The sequence below is a fragment of the Tripterygium wilfordii genome, chromosome 5, assembly GCF_013401445.1.
Source record: "Tripterygium wilfordii isolate XIE 37 chromosome 5, ASM1340144v1, whole genome shotgun sequence".
NCBI lineage: Eukaryota > Viridiplantae > Streptophyta > Magnoliopsida > Celastrales > Celastraceae > Tripterygium > Tripterygium wilfordii.
The window spans coordinates 3,060,436-3,078,198 of record NC_052236.1 but is presented as its reverse complement, the minus strand read 5'-3'; the positions used below and the strand labels follow the sequence as shown (position 1 = coordinate 3,078,198).

At 36.0% G+C, this 17,763-nt stretch overlaps 2 protein-coding genes across 4 annotated transcripts; one reads left to right on the top strand and one right to left on the bottom strand.

Moving 5' to 3' along the window:
- Positions 1-977: 977 nt before the first annotated feature.
- Positions 978-3,176, top strand: LOC119998841 (bifunctional phosphatase IMPL2, chloroplastic-like). Its single transcript, XM_038846294.1, has 2 exons — positions 978-1,107; positions 1,964-3,176. The coding sequence occupies exon 2, from the start codon at positions 1,999-2,001 to the stop codon at positions 2,857-2,859; it is 861 nt and encodes a 286-aa protein (XP_038702222.1). The 5' UTR covers positions 978-1,107; positions 1,964-1,998; the 3' UTR covers positions 2,860-3,176.
- Positions 3,177-3,872: 696 nt separating this feature from the next.
- Positions 3,873-8,759, bottom strand: LOC119998234 (cell division control protein 2 homolog). 3 transcript variants are annotated; one of them, XR_005468215.1, is made up of 9 exons: positions 8,599-8,759; positions 8,165-8,364; positions 7,523-7,628; positions 7,282-7,446; positions 6,200-6,261; positions 5,674-5,843; positions 4,660-4,744; positions 4,341-4,394; positions 4,100-4,189 (listed from the first exon to the last, which is right to left on the bottom strand). XR_005468215.1 is itself a non-coding variant. In XM_038845499.1 (8 exons), exons 2-8 carry the CDS (start codon positions 8,344-8,346, stop codon positions 4,106-4,108), a joined length of 879 nt encoding a protein of 292 aa, XP_038701427.1. In that variant the 5' UTR covers positions 8,347-8,364; positions 8,599-8,759; the 3' UTR covers positions 3,873-4,105. The 3 variants fall into 3 exon arrangements, 2 of the variants coding, with proteins under 2 accessions (XP_038701427.1, XP_038701428.1); XM_038845499.1 differs by lacking the exon at positions 6,200-6,261 and having other exon boundaries at positions 3,873-4,189; positions 4,308-4,394; XM_038845500.1 differs by lacking the exon at positions 6,200-6,261 and having other exon boundaries at positions 3,873-4,189.
- Positions 8,760-17,763: the final 9,004 nt, after the last annotated feature.

Genomic DNA, 17,763 nt, shown 5'->3' with positions numbered 1-17,763 from the left:
CCCACTTTCACGAGCCTAGCTGGCATACTTGGCCCACGTTGAGACCCATACAAGAGATTCGAGACTCGGTCCATGAACAACAAGGTTACGTGACAGCAAACAGTGACCCTGACACTACGCCTGACAAACGTGGCTAACGTTTCTTTTTATATCTACTTTACTGTATTTCTGACATCATTATTTAGCAGGGACTTTCCCTCACCTAGAAATGGCACCACCACAATGAAGGTGCCAAGACACCAAAGGCGCCAACCCGATTCATGATCATTCCCTTACAGGGACCATGGTCCAATCCGTTCACACCAACATCCTCGGACTTGACAGGTTTGTACCATCAAGTATGATATCTTACCATACGATATCAGTTCATTTATGCTTACCTACTGCTACTTTCCATACTATGACCAACACGTGTCATACCCCCATCATGTACCCAGACAATTTCACCTTGCTTTTCGTCTACCAACCCTGACACATCTGTTACATTTACCTTTTACACGTTTATACCCTAGAGTCCCATCAAAAAGGACATGGGGGTGACATGACTTCCAAGGCCAGTCCTCACCCTCATATAAATACCATTCTCTTACCTTGGGGAAGGGGATTCGGACATCGAGAACTAGAGACAGAAACTTTCCGACCCCTAACAAAATATTCAGCTACAAACAGTCTAACCATCGTCGGTCTTCCATCTCCGATTACCATTGACTTGATCGTCGAAGCCTCTATGAACGGCACCCCCTAGTCCGCCACCATATAACTGTGGTTATGGTCATTATCACCCTAATTATATAATTACTGCATTGGCGGCCACCATATACACTATAGAAAATGATGGGCTTAATGTGTGTCGTCTTTCGGCTCGGCATAGGTTCAGTCCTCACTAATGAAATCGTACCCGTTCGTTCCATCCAGAAAGGAAAACACAACTTATACCCGTTTTTGAAATCCGATTCGTTCAGGGAAAGCGCAAGGACTGCAAATTTCAACCGTCCGATCATCCTATCTGGCCAAACACTTTTTCCTATAAATATACGTTTACCGCACTGCAAGCCATCCGAACTTCATCGCAGTTGGCTTCGAGGGAGAGATTCGTGGACAGAAGAGGTATGTTTTCTCTCCTTTTTCTCTAGAGATTAGGGTCCCAGATTCAATTTTGAATATATTTTAGGGTTCGATTGGCGATTTTGTTCGATTCTAAGTTAGTGCTTGAATTGAAGCCAGCTTCAAGTCTCTTCTTGTTTTGATTCAGCCTGTATCACTTTTTCCCCCAAATTGATGATCTTCTTTGATTATATGTAGGGTTTCCAGTGTGAAACATTCTAGATTTTCTGTAATAACATGAGGAGTTTTTTAGTTTACTGAATTCTCTTCCAGGAATGATACTTTTGTGCTGAATTCGTGACTTGGTGTTCTTGGAATTGTATATGTTATTGTTCGTGCTTCTTGGGGTTATCATATGGGGAACGGCATGCCTCTGTGTTTAATTCTTCGATAGAATGTATTCTCTCGCTACTTCTATATATAAGCTTTTCTTCATATCAAACCATATCAAACCAGTTTAAACTGGAGAAATCTGATGTTCATGGTTTTCGAGATAGTTTTTATTTTAAATCTTAAATACTTGTTGGGTGATAAATTGGTTCTGGAAGTTGTCTGCATAGCGTACTGTTATACTTGTCAGTACAAATCCAAGTAATTAGATTAGATTAATGTCAGAACCTCCGATTATTATTCTTACTCCCGGCTTTTTAATTCTTATGTTTATTGTCTTATAGTATGAATTGGGCATTGTCTTGGTATTAATAACGTTAACCAAATTGGTGTTACGTGAAACTTTTTGAATGCTTTATGGATTTTCTAGCTATTGAATTGATTCGCTATTGTCTTTTTGTTGTCACTGGGGCTACTTGTTGGTTGATTGGGACCGTTAATTTTCTTTTTCATTTTCATTCCCTTGCAGAAGTGATCATTGTTGTCTTATATTTACTCCTGTAGATGAGGACTTCGAATTCTAATCATCAGCTTGATAACCAAATGGATCTCACCGCAAAAGAGCTTGATTGCTTCACCGAAATTGGCAAGAAACTTGCCGATGTTTCTCGTGAAGTTATTGAGAGGTTCTATAGCCAAAAAATCAAATTTGATGATAAAAATGGCGATGGTCCTGTAACAATTGCTGATATAAAAGCAGAGGAAGCTATGGTTTCGATTATACTAGAAAACTTTTCATCTCATGCAGTTTTTGGGGAGGAGACTGGATGGACTTGTAAAGAGAAGTTCTCAGTTCCAGACTTTGTTTGGGTTTTAGATCCTATAGATGGGACACAGAGTTTTATTGCTCATAGATATGAGTTCGGTACCCTAATTGCTCTATTATACAAGGGTAAACCAGTGCTTGGCATCATTGATCAACCGATTCGAAAAGAAAGATGGGTAGGGGTGAAAGGGAGAAGAACAACCATGAATGGAGAAGAAGCATCTGTACGCACCTGTGAAAAGTTGAAACAAGCATATGCGTACTTGAAAGCCCGACATTACAATGATGATGCTGAATTTGCCTGTGATAGTCTCGCATACAAGGTAGATGAGATATTCTACGATGGTAATTGCATTTCTTATGCTTTATTGGCTTCGGGGTTTATTGATCTCGTTGTTGACTGTGCATTGGATCCCTTTGATTTTCTTGCACTGATACCTATCGTTGAGGGTGCTGGAGGTATTATAACTGATTGGGAAGGACGTGAGCTTTGCTGGGAGGTTTCTCCTTCTTCGTGTTCAATTCCAGAAGGAGGTTTTAAAGTATTAGCAGCTGGAGATAAAAGGATTCATGAAAATGTTGTACTCGAATTATCATAAGGTTTAGTAAGAGTGTTAGTTTAATTATTTACTTTCATTATTAGAACTCTATTTCTTATAGAATTATTAGTAGTTTTAGTTGGTGTAAGAAGGGGTTTTCTAGTCCTTTTAACATGTTTTCCTAATTTTAGTATAATTAGATTACTTGCCTATATAAAGGCATTAAAAGTCTTGTTAAAAAAAATCGTTGATGAACTAATAATATTTGAGGTTTTTATCAATTTGTTGGTGGATTTCAAGCTTCTTTTGTGGATTTCAAGTTATATTGACTTAGTCGTGAACTAGTCAATCGATCTGTATTTTCGCATTGCATCACATTGAAATAATATCCCTACTTCACTATTCAATTGTTGCTCAAGTGATTTTCTGCTAATTCAATTCCATCTCTTATATTCATTACAATAGACTTTCAGACCTTTCAGAGTTAAATGTCTAAATATCAGTCCTCTATTTGCTATGAAAATTAGCTTTCGGACCAACACCAATCAGATACCAATGTTTTATGGGTTTGTTTCATTGTGAATTTCTAGATTTGTTTTTTATGATCTCAGATTCTTGCACTAAAACGGTGAGTTTTTGCAATTATGGCTAGGGCTTATACATCCTTGAAAGGGCAAATATTGGGGATGCATTTCAAAGTACTTTATGTTTTTTCCTACGTTAAATTAAAAAGAAAAGAAAAAGAAAAGAAAATTATGTCATATTTAGATTTTATTTTATTTTATTTTTGTATTTTTTCGTTTTGTTTGTCAGCATTCTACATGTTTAAATTGTCTCTGGAACTCGAGCTCATGTAACTCGAGCCGAGTACCAATCAATGTGTTAGTTCTTCGAGCCGAGCTCCAGTTGTGACTTCTAAACTCGGTCAAGCTCAAGCAAATGTTTTTGATTCGAGAGCTCAAACTCAAGCTGAATACACGAGCTCAAATTCGATTCGAGTAACGATCAGTGTGTTAGATCTTCAAGCGAGAGATCCAACCAATGTGGTACTTCAACGAAGAGAAAAGACCAAGTTTACATGTAAGGAGGTGGGTTTACCCATATCAACCACTCAGCCAACCAATGTGGTATTTTAAGTCAACATTTCTGACAAAGTCAAACTAAAAGATGGACATCCACTGCTGCTATCCATGTCAAAGTTTATGCAAATCTAAATGCTGTTCAAAATTAGCCTATCTATCTAATACAAGTGAAAACAGAAATCGTCATGAGCTCAGCAAGGCGATGTATAGTAATTTGTGAAACGTTAACAACCAACATTTGCAAAATAGGGATGCTTCAATGCATCTGCAGACGTTATCCGCTTCTTTGGGTCCAGGCATAGCAGTTTCTGCAACATGAAAAGCGCAAGTAAAAATAAAATCATGGAACTGATAGTATTTCTTATCCCTGAATAAAATGGAAGGGAAAACAAATAACAGCAGCAATTGAGATAAAGAGAGGACAACATATATAAAGATAGTTCCAAAATCCACCCATACAGTGAGGAGATCAACACCAGTAGCCTCTAGATCTGGGAACTCAGCTGCCAAACTCTGCAAGACAAAATCAGCAGAATAAGAGCGCACGTGCACACACACACACACACACATATCTATATAGAGAGAGGGAGAGAGAATCCATTTTGATCCCTAACTTTTTAAAATGTGAGGGATTGCATTCTTTATATATATGTGTGTCGCTCGCATGTGTGTATACAGAAATTCTCACAAGAGGTATCCCTTACTTTTCAAAAACTAAGAAAGTCCCCCCATTGCACAAATTTATATAAAACTTAAAACATGTTACAAACTTTTGTACCTTGGGAGAATGCACGGAAAGCCTTTGCAGAAAGTCACAGAGAGTGGAATGAAGCACTAGATTATCCTCCGGAGAACCCAACAGCCTTCATATAAAACACATGATAAAAACCATTACCATACCCAAGATACTTTGGAGGGATGTACAGTTACGACTTTTTTTTAATAATAAACTATCAAATGCATTGAAGGAGTGAAGACATTCCCAAGAGGGAAAAAAAAAAAACCCTCAAAGGAACAGCCAAAGGGAAAAAAATATATATATATATACGAAAAGGTTGTACCGAAGGACACCCACGAAAAGCTATAGAAGCTATACAAAACCCGAACCCAATCCTCCAAAACAATATCCCCAACAATAATTAAGGTGGACCAACAATACATCATGCTCAAATTCGCAACTTTTCTAGCTAAATAATCAACCCTGCCATTGCAAGTTTGCAACTTCTACAAACCCAGTTGAACAACAAAATCCTTGCCTCAGCAACCTATGAATAAACCATTACATCATTGTAAAATCTCCACCCCCCCTTTCCAGTGCCTTACCCAATCTGCAACTACCTTCCCAAAACCTAGCTGTTCCACCAATCTTCAAACTTCCACCAACAGCACAGCTGCTGCCCACATACCCAGCATAACACAACAAAGTGTTCCCTTATAATCTCAAATCAATCTCCCACTCCAAGCTCCCCTGTTCTCCCACTATAACATCCATCAAATTAAGCTTAATAAAACCACAGAGAATACTTCAAAACATTCTCGAGCAAGGTGTCTAATTCTACCACCAACCACCTACTCCCCCCAACAATGATTTTGAGTAAGTAAGAAAGGCATGCCCTTGAAATCCTTAGAAGCAAAGAAAGAACATTTCCCCCACAAAATCCTCCTCTGAACAGCTCCTATCCTCAAAGATTATACCATTCCTCTCCCTACAAAGCAGCAACCAAATTGCCAAGCTCGCACAGATCCATGACTGCTTAACTTTGACCGAAGAAATACCCTTACTATTAGTTACCTGTGGATGGAATCAACACGCTCAACAATGTTTGCACCACGAAAAATAGGTTTCTGTTTAACCATCTCTGCAAATAGACAACCCACAGCCCACATATCCACTGCAGGATGATTATGAGCTCCTGGATAGGCGTATAAAATTTCTGGTGCCCTGTAAGAGCCATCCCGCTCCTGTATTGATGTAATAGATCAATAAGAATAGTCCACAACAGAAGCATCATAATCGACAATATAAGCATACATAAAATAACTTGATAAAAGTTCCCGTCCTGTACACAAGTTTAGGCTGAAAAACTGGTCTGATCTATATTATATATAAAGGATAGGTGGGGGCGTAAATGGTTATACAAAATTTTATATACAAGCAAGTAGCACTAATAATTAATTGCCATAACATTCTCAATGCTTAAAAGCTTTCAATATAAAAGATAGAGACTTTAGTTCTCAAGATGTTTAATACTTTATATTAGAAACAAAAGCAATAATCATATTAAAGGAAGGATAAGATATCCTTAAAGTTAGAAAACCTCTCTATCAAGAAGCCTAAGGAGATCAAGAATGCCTTTGTGCTTATGATCCAAGTACACTCCTGTTGGCAAAAAAGTCAGCTTTCCTATTTCCGTTTCTTATTTACTTGAATGTAACAAAGTAATGAATCATTGGATAAAAACAAAGCTGCTTGCATGTTACGTGACTTTGAACATGACACTTAACGAAACCCTGCCTTATGAGCTACATCAAAAAGAAAAAAAAAATTTTAAAAAAAAAGAGACCAAAAACCAAAGCAAAGAAAAATGAAACTTTGGGGTTTAATTAGCAAAATATAAATTCTAGATATGAAATTTAGAACTACTCCAAAGTGGAAGGGTGTAATTTCAAATTTAGCTTCTTTTTTTTTCCTTTTCCTTCTTTATCAATTATATAACTAGCTCCAATGTCAAGGCAAGAAACTATAAAAGGGAATGGGCAAGATAAATTATCTTGCAACCTGACTCACACTTTCACATATTTCTCAATGTTATGAATAAAAAAATAAAAATAAAAGGAAAAGAGGATCATAACAAATTAACCAAAACAAATCTACAAAGCCTAGGCTGGGGTAGGTTGAAGCTTGCCTTAATACTAAAATCAAATTTGATACAAGGTCTTTTTCTTGGAATAAATACAAGGTATAATAATTTAAGTCGAATGCAAAATAATCTTGTAAATAAATATGAATTTTCTCTACACCGTGATTAAGAATCTAAGCTGAAGACGGGAATTGTGCATTCCGTCATCTTTGAGAAATCAACACATACTCAAACCCTTCCAATATGTAGTATATGCTTTCCACCGAGTGGTCAATTGGTTCCACAAGCCTACCGTTAATACTCTAGATCATTAAAAAACTGGAGTGCCTCAATGCCTCGTTGGATAAGGTGCCTAACATTTGAACACTGAATGTCCTTAAAGTGCATAGCAGCCACAGAATAAAGCTAGCTAATCAATGAACATTAATAACTACAAAGACATTAAAACTGGCAAATCAATTAAGCCAGGACAGTATCATCAGGCAAAGTCCATTATCATGTAGGTTTTCTATATAGAAAGCAAAGAAACATACAATTACCTTATTGCCCTTTAGGGGTCCTGTCAGTATGGCTAACCTATAATTGGCTATCTTCACACTTCTAAGATCAGCATACACCAAAATATTCTGCGGGCGCAGATCCTTATGCACCAGCCCATGTGAATGGTAATATTGCAACCCGCTAATAATCTGGAACAGAAAATCCTGAAGAAAGAACAGATAATTTTAAGTTAGTAATTGCTAAAATTAATTTGTTTTTCATAGAGCTTATTTGACATACCTTTATCATACTTTTGCTTAAACTACGCATTTTGTCAAGATGCACATCGTGATATTCAAAAGCAAAAAGAGCCATATTATTTCCATCTAGCTTCATATCTAGGATCCTGCGCCCACACAAACATGCAAATTTGCAGATTAGGAGGGGGCTGTTGGATGGAATCTTAAGCAGCCGTGTGCCTTGTATGCCAATGTGAAAGAAAGGAATTTCGTCTTGCATATATAGTCATTGTTTAATTGACAAAAGAAAGTTTAATTGAAAATTTTAGTGTTTCTTTTATAAGATAAAATGTGACTGCCCCTTGGGAGTATTTTCCATTATCATGGTGGTTAAGCCTTCTATTATAAAACGGAAACTAAAATATTATATTGCAACAATCTAGTTTACCCCACATAGTCTTTTCTTCGTAGCAAATACAATAGCAAAAGAATTTGAGACACAAACATCAATTGGCAATTTTCATTTTGTTACCGTTTAGTTGCAGGATGTGGAAATTCCTTCCTTTCACAAGCCAATTGCACAAGTCTATCTATAATTGGCTATCCAATAACGGGCTATCTATTATTTGCTCTGTTTTATTCCTCTCCATCATTTCTCTATTCAAGAAAGGAGAGAGACCCGAGAAAAGTAAGTTGTTTTTACCTTACTAAATTTTCATGCCCCAGATCCTTCCATTTTTGAATCAAAGCCAATTCATCATCATCAGTTATCTTATGTTTCTTCAACAAATACTTGGTCCCGGTTGAGGTGTAGCACAAGAAGGCTTCGCCATAGCAGTATTCTTCTTTGAAGGTGAGCATACTTTCGGGGTTCCAATAGTCCATGTTTATGCTTTCAAGATTCTATAACCAAATAAAAAAAAAAAACCAGGCTTAACATAATTCACAGGGAATCTCCAGTATAAAAAGAACAAAAGCAATCTCCAGTATAAAAAGAAAAAAAGAAATACTAAGATCCCATACCCGCAGCAGATTCAACCTTAAGATTTAAAGAAAAAGAAACCTAAAACCTGTTGTCCAACGACCCATTCCAATCCATCTTATTCCTAAATCAAACAATGCGACGAAAATACTTACCACAACAAGAAATTGGAGATAAGAAAATTGAAGAATGGTAGAATCTGTGAAAAGCTTCAAGATCCGCTGCGTCTCTTCTTCAGCTCGTCGTCTAGAATCGTGCCTTCTCTGTTCGTGGTTCTACTTCTACACGAGTCTAGGAATTTTCAATTTCATTTGTCTCATGCCCTTTTGTGTTTGTGGGCCTTTCACTTAAAGACCACATCATTTTGGGTATTGGCCCAGAGTCAGTTCTCGTGGGTCTGCGCTCAAGTTGGTCTTCTTTATTGAGTTGGGCCTCTATTATTTTTCAATCCAATATCTATTGAAACATTAATTAGAAATGTCATTTTAATACCTACTTGACAAATGTTGGACACATAAGTCAAACAAAAATTCTCATTTCCATATAAGTACATTTCTTTCATATAAGTACCTCTTTTAAAAATTAATAATTACATAATATTACATTTACCCTTCTTCTGCAATAGACATGAATTTAAAAAAAAATCTATATCTAAGACACCTACTCTCCATCTCTACCACTGTCATGTTTGCCTCCATCTCTGCCACTGCCACTGTCTGCCTCCATCGCCATCGCGCTTCCACCATCATCGTACCTCCACAATCATCTTCTTCATTTTTTTATTATACTTCTTCTTATTTTTATTAGTTTTCGTCTTTATCTTATTAGATCTGAGATGTAATATGATTTATGATATTGTAATATGAGATCTGATATCGTAATCTGAGTTCAGATCTAAAATCGTATGTCACTGTTTCGATATTATTATGGATCTGAGATTGTATGTTACTGTTTGAAACAGTAACATTACGCGAGCAAAACTTACCAGCCTTGGGTCTCCCTTTCCAATGGTCATTTTGGACAAAATTTGGCTAGGCATTGTGCATCTCAGTGAGGGCAGTCGAACGGCGGTGGTGATGTAGCGAACCATCACCGAAATCGTCTAGATTTGAGACTTTTTCTTTCATGTTATTGTTTCTATGTTACTGTTTCAAATAGTGAAACAGTAACATCATCATGTTACTATTGCAAAAAATAATATTAGAATAATATTGACCTACATTATCATGTTAATGTATTGACGTTGTAATGCAGAATCATGTACTATAGATTCGGTATTTTTTAAGGTCATTGCTCCAGGAAGAAATATGACAAGAGTTTTGTTTATTATGAAATAGTAATATGAACATTTCTGAATGATTTTGCAGAACTTGGCATATAAATTATTTCAAATCTAGCACTCATAAACTCAAGGAATTCCTAAACAAAAATCATGTACCTAATATCTACACCTAAATAAAAGCAAAGAAGAATAGAAACAATAGTTCTAAAGATTTTTAAGTTTTAAATTATGAAAAAATATATCTAGAGAGAGGGGGGGGGGAGAAAGAGAAGAGAGAGAAAGAGAAGAAAGAGAGACGGAGAAGAAAGAGAGACAGAGAAGTAAGAAATAAAATAAAGAGAAGAAAGAGGTTGGCGGTATAAAGGTAAATGATCGTCCCATGAGTACTTTTATGTTCATGTGTGTTTTTGTTGTACCTAAATGTCCAAAAGTACACTAATGGGTACCGGTTTGGCGTTGTCCCAACATTAATTGACGGGAAGTTTTATATACACACCACTAATGTACTATCTTTACATTACTTTTTATCTTTTTAGTTTACATAAATATCCTTGTATACAATAACATATGTTACCTTATCCTAATAATTTAAAATAAATAATTTTTACATATTTTTATTAGAGACTACTAAGTTTACACCAATATTCTCCAAAAAAGAGTTTGTTTTCATGCCAAGAAACATTGTAGAGGAAGATCGATTTCATTGACAAATCATAGCAGATGGAAGATGACAAGTTACATAAGTATTATACGAATACAAATCAGCTACAACATCTCGATAACAACATTGTCGACAATGAAAAGAATGATCATGGTGAAGAGGTAAGTATTTTAGGGTTTGTTATAATTTCTGTATAATCCACAATAATGGGTCGTTTTATTGCCTTAGAGACAACATGCCCTGTCGTTTTATTTGTATTTAAACGACACAGTCTACTGTTTAACAAGACAAAAAATGACATCCGGTGCCGTTTTTCAGCAATTATATGGCACATTATGTCGATATAATATCATACAAATGGTGGATCCCTACTGTTTTCAATAGCAAAAAACGACTAGCATGTTCGGATTTATTTTAAAATAATAAAAAGTGCCTCGTCAATTTTTCTTTGTAGCAAGCTGTAAAAGACAGAATGATAACTGATGAATTAATGAAGACTGATTATACCAACGAAGTTATCACATATGATATGAGTATGACTTTATCTTTTTCGTATTTATTTTCCTCATTCATTTTTATACACTGATTTTTTTTTCTCTGACAGATATACAAAAGTAAAAATCATTTGATTTCTTGGGCTCGAGAGGTTGCCATACAAAGTGGACATGACCTTACAATCAGAGCCTCTAATTGCCATGGAAATGATAGGAAGCCGCGAGTATTGCTTGCCTGTGAAAGGTTTGGTTCATAAATTCAAAGAATGTCAAGAAATGTCTATCTATCTATACAAAGTGTGGTTGTCCATTCTTACTTAAGGGAAAGAAAAATAAAACAGGGGATTGTTGGGATCTGAAAGTTGTAAATGTCTATCTATCTATAACATAAAGAATCGCTTTCCATCAAATGCAACGACACTCAAACTATTTATAAGGTGTGCTAGAGGCATAGAGTCATCGAGAAGGCGAGAAGGACACAGATGTAATATTTATTGGGTAAACTTTAGCACAAGTATTATGAGCACCATAGATCTTCCGTTGACGGTATAGAGACAGCAGTTGATTTGATGTGGACCCATACGACGTGCATTGATTTGCCACATACTTTTCCACATGTTTTGTTATTAGATTGTACATACAAAACTAATAGATATCGAATGCCATTGTTCGAGGTTGTTGGGATTACATCGACTTGTCTTACATTTTCAGTTGCATTTGCCTACATAGGTGGTAAACGTATTGACAACTACTTGTGGGTACTTCAGCGGCTTCGATCAATTATGGAAGATAATGATATTGAGCTCCTATAAGTGATTGTGACGAATAGGGAGTTGTCTCTTATAAGTGCCATCAAGATTTGTTTTCCTGATGCTCAACATTTGTTATGTCAATGGCATATCAACAAAAATATTTTGGCGAAGTGCAAGAAGATATTTAGGGACATAGACTCATGGGAATTGTTTAACAATACATGGGGTACCGTTGTTTTGGTAGATAATAAGGGAGACTATGTACGTAGAATGAATGATCTCATCACCACATTTAATATGAATCTCAATCCTATTGAATTTGTCTTTGATACATGGTTAAATCCTTATAAGGAAGGTTCGTTGTTGCATTCATGAATAACTATATGCATTTTGGTAATACGAAGACAAATAGGTAATGAAATTATCATCTTGCTCATTTACATATATTTTGTGTTAAAACTAACTATGTTTTACTTGTTTTTTAGCGGAGTTGAAGCGCACATTCGAAACTTAAACGACAATTGGGTTCTTCCCAAGGAAGTTTCGAATCTTCATGGTTGAAGATTCATTCACTCCTTCAATTGCATTTTACTAAAATATATGTCTCATTTGAACATAGCAAGACTGTAGTACAGCACAATTTGAGACCACCACTTTTCAAAAAAATCTGAGGATTTGTATCCACCTCTGCACTTGATCTCATTAGTGAGTAGCTAAAGTTTGTAGATAGTTCATGTGCATCATCAGACTTGTGTTGTTGTGTGAGTAGATGCACATACGGTATTCCATGCTCACAAGAGCTTGCTCGATACATGGAGATGATATTCCAATCCCGTTATCTGCATTGGACACACACACTAGACACGACTTCAAATTATACCATGTGATCCTCCGCAAATTCCTGACTTTATTCCTGAGTTGAAAAGGTGAATTTCCAACTTTATTTATATGTGTTTGACTATTTTTACAATTGAGTTGTTGTAATATTGAATTATTTTATTATATTTGTGCACGTAATGAAGGAAGATCCTTCGAAGTGGTCATATTACACAAGAAAAATCAGAGAGATTTTTGATTCGAACAAAACACACTTGTCAGAAACTAAGGACAAAGTTAAGACGCATGAAAGACTTTTGAAGTCTGAACTATCTACATACCAAGCATCTTCTGCATCTGAACTCGTGGATGGTACCTGCATTGATAAATCTTCACAAACGTCTAAGTCGGCTTCAATTGATGAGAATATTGTTACAAAAAAATTCAGACTAAACAATGAAGAAATAAATTGTTAGTAAGTATATTATGTAATAATGATTATTATGCTTATGTTTTGGATATGCACTTTTATTTAAACAACAATTAATTTTATTCCAACATGTTAGTCGCAATATGAGTATTACATCAGTGATCATTACTGAGAAGCCTTTAGGAATATATTATATCGTGGTTAATTCCCATGTGCGATAGAGAAATACATCAATGACATTACCGATGTTGCCGCTAATGGTAATTATGGATACCGAGCTGTTGTTTGTTTGATGGGAATTGACATTATAGATGGTTGAAAATATGTACGACGTTCACTATTTGAAGAGCTCAAAATGTGGGAGGGATTTTACGTAAAGATCTTCGGTGATAGGACTAAAGATCACTTGAGAGCGCTCAATTATTATGAGTCTCCAGCAGATGTTAAGTATTGGATGACCATGCCAAATATGGGACACTTGATAACTAGTCGCTATAATGTTGTGCTTGTATTGCTGTTACGACATCAATGTTTGATGTTCTTACCACTTAGACGCCTCCCGAAACCTTATGATGTTAAGAACATAATAGCATAGGGTTTTGTCAACGGAAATCATTTTGTGCAGGTAAGATAAAATCAAGTATTATATAGTTATTCATTCAATTAATAATTTCCTTACTAATGTGTATGCATATACAGGTGAGCCTTATTGATGAGTGTCTGATACCACCAGTGGCTTTGTATTGGCATCGCTATCATATTATTCAAGTTGATGTGTGGGATGCAGTTTATCAAAATCGTATGACTCAATTCTCATAATTAACTAGTTTAGATGTTGTCACTAGATAGTGACTAGCATTACCTTTTTATATTGTTATGATGATAGACTTTTATTTGAACATTGGTTAATGAAATTTTAGATTTCAATTTGCTTGAATAATAAAGTTTATAAAGTTTCGCATAATAAAGTTCATAACACATATTGTTATGATGATACAATTATATTTAAACTGACATTAATGGAAGTTTACTTTCCAGTCTACTTGCATAATAAAGTTAAGAAAGTTTCGTAAAATAAAGTACATATACTATAATAATCCAAGAATATCAGAGCCGACAAAGTAATACAATGTCATCGAGTATGTGAGTAATCCTCTCAAACTGATCCACCAAATCATTGACACCACTGTCCATATAGTATGTACGGCCCCTACCAACCACAGTATGCCCAATATCAACAACATTTTGCGTTGCGTGATGTAGTCTATCATACGCTGTGATGTCTGTAACACCCCACGGACGTGGTTGAGGACCTGAGGTAAAGGTACAACTCCTCCAAACTGCTCAGGATGAACATATAAATGAGTACGAGACACGTATCACTCCATAAATCCATCAATACAATCTATTCCATCCATCCCAACAGGGACACTCTGTAAACTGTCATCCAATATGTGACTCCTCCATCTATCCCATGTCTAAACATGAATCACGCCAGCCTTGCGCTTCCCACGACGAGTGGCCTCACGACGGGAGGTAGGAGGCAGAGAAGGGGGTGGAATAATCTACACATGTCCGAATTGAAGTAGGACGTGCTCTGGATATAAGGCTCAACAACATTTGTGAAGATTTTATTAGTTATAAATAAATAACAAAACATGTAAAAAAAATTACTAACCTCGTGAGACGGCATTGTATCAAAAATCAATCGTGTGGCTCTTCCGAAATCTACACCACCTCTAGTAACGTTTCTATCTATCCAACAAGTTGCTCTGGGTAAATCCTCAAAATAACGTACAACTAACGGGCATAGAACTGGACGAATACGTGAAAAATGTTCATAAACCCACACCTCTAAAAGGGTGAGATACCCATGACAAAGTGCAGCCGCACCTGAAGCATTATCTCTAACATTAGAAATTTCCATAAACATATTCAAATAGTGTGCATGGACTCGAGTGGTGCCATATTCTACATCGTGACTACTATCTAAGCAAAAATATAGATGTGGATCGGCTTCAAAATCGACCTCCGGATGCTCCTTTGTCTGATTGGGCTAGTTTAGTGACACACTTTGGTAGTGACAAATATACGGTACGTTAAAAAATTAACGTCTATTTATATCTTGTGTTATACTCCCTTCGTCCCATTTTCTTGGTCATTCTTTTTATTTTGGGATGTCTCAAAACTAGTGTCACTTTCCTTCATTAATTAACAATTTTGTTATTGTATTTCAAAATTACCCTTGTAACTTTAATTATCCTTGTTTGAAGAAAAAAAATATTGTCATAAATAAGGGCAAATTTGGAATAACATGGGTATTTTGTGTAGTTGAATTGCATTAAATGATATCTCCTTAAAAAGTTGAATTTTCAAAGGATGACAAACAAATTGGGACGGAGTGAGTACATATTTTAATATTTATTATATCTATGTTGTGATTTTGGACTTTGTCTAAAATATCCCTCCAGAAACTCTCTAAAAGGAACAAAAAGAATCGAGAGAAGGAAGGGGATACTCAAGTAACAGGTCGAAAATCATTTCAGAGTATAAGTTATGTTGCGGTAAGTTTTGATTTTGATTATACTCTTGCAAATTGCAAATAAGCATTGAATGATAAAGTTCATTTGACTATAATATATGTGTTTGATGGATTAATCCTGATATGGGTGAAAGGCGTAGTGAAACGTAGTTATGGAGGATGACTCATCTGTGGGCAAATGGAACATGGGCTGACAAAAAATCCAAGAATGCTCATGTATGACATTTTACATAATTATTCTAATGTGATTGGTTATTTATTTACTCTAATTAGTTCAATCATCTTTATGTGTTGAAAAATATAGAAGGAAATGATGAATCTTCTAAGCCATTCGCAACCCTCACAATCAGGTGAAGACTTGGTGTATCTAACTCCCAAAGAAGCTTTTGTACATGTCATTGGTGAACGGTCAGGACACGCGAGGGGACTTGGATGTGGTCCTAGCGCTGCTACGAGTAGAAAGAACCATTCACGAGCAAATTGAACAAATGTTGAAAGAACGTAATGAACTTGCACAAAGTGTCACAAACTAGGAAGAGACTTTTGATGTTCGTGTTAACGCGACAGTTGAACTACAAAATTTCGAAGATGAGGGAATCTAGGTCATCCTTGAAATTGCAAATTTTGATTTCTTTGACATTCTGGAGTCTACAAAGAAGAGTGTGGATAGATTTGAGATTGTCACCTTGGTAGATCCGGTCGAACGATCTGAGTTCGACTGCATCGATGAAGAAGTTAGAGATGGGAGGGTGGGCAACATTAACTGATTTGGAGAAAGAGGGGGAGATGAAAAAAAAAATTTGGATTAGGATTTTTTTTTGTTTGAGAAAAGCCCATAATCCAACATGTATTGCATATAGGATGCCAAATAAGGTTTTTTTATTTTGAGTTTGTTCAAGTGGGATGTTATATAGGATTTTTTCAATACTTGAGACACGAAAGTGAGACAAAAAAAAAAGGGAAAATGAAGAAAATAAAACCACGCCCATAATTGAGGAACGCAAAAATACATTTTTGCCTTAATTTTTCAATGGATCAATAGCGCTTTTTTGTTTTTTTTTAACAATAGCGTTTTTTTTTTGTTATTTTCTTCATTTGGTGATATCCTCTACAGCCAATTTCTTTTTTCCTTTGCAAATTCTTCTCTTATTGGGATGCACATGTCTAATCTTTTTGTTACCATAATCTGCAAGGTTGCAAAATTTCGTATTATATTTTCCATTATCCTTGGAACTTGGAAGAGAGGTTTTCATTCTTCGATGAATGAATGCTTTTTATCATCTAAACTGCATTTTTTGTGGGGCTTGTAAGATAGGATGGCAAAGTATGTCTATCTGAAAACCACATTCATGTTCCCATGTTATCACTATTTTTAATAGTAATTTTTATCGATTGCGATATACATACATAAGATTGGTATACATAAGTATACATAATGACATGGCATGCTAACTGTGATTGCTTTTGGGAAGCTGACTGTGCAATTTCAAATTTTGAAATTTGAGTATTGAAATACATGAAAATGGGCTTTTCATGTTTCTATAAAATACAATTGTTTTTCTCTCTCCTCTATCGCTCCCTCTCTCCCTCACACGACTTCTCTCTCCCTCTCTCATGGCCAATGTCGGATCTCCGTCGTCCAACCACCAATCCGACCACCACTACCGTCAAAATAAATGCTTGGCCCCTATGGGCAAAGCCCAACCACCACTTGCCGTCATTCGTCACTAATTTTGCCACAAATCCACCTTGAAGCCATGGGTTCTCGTCGGACAAAAAGCACCGATCCAGCTGATTTCAATGTCGATTTGGTAACCTGACACCACCAATGGACTCCCCTACGTGAGGAGCACCTAGCCCAGCCCTTCGTCGACCGAAATGGCCACCGAAAAATGGAGACCCACGTCGAAGGTATACTCCAGTGCGTTATTACACTATACATTTGGCAGCGTTTTTAGCTTTTTCTATTGATTGAACATCTTATGGATTACTTGTGAAGCTTGATAGTGAGTTATTGCACTGTCATAATGAAAAGTGTAATTATTTTGTTTCATAGTTTGTTTGGAAAATATAGTTAACTACACTGTCAATATACATAATGTATTTGAGATTAGTAGGTCATGTTTTTTTTTGTTTGATTGTTTGGTTAGCTTTTTTCAGTGATTGAATGTCTTATGGATTACTTGTGAAGCTTGACAATGGGTTATTGCACTGTCATAAAAAATATATAATTATCAGGAAAGTGGACTGAATTGGGTGAATTGATTGGAATCATCTTGCTATTTTCTAACTACACTGCCAGTATGCATAATGTTTCCCTTTGTTCCAGGTTCTTATTCTCTT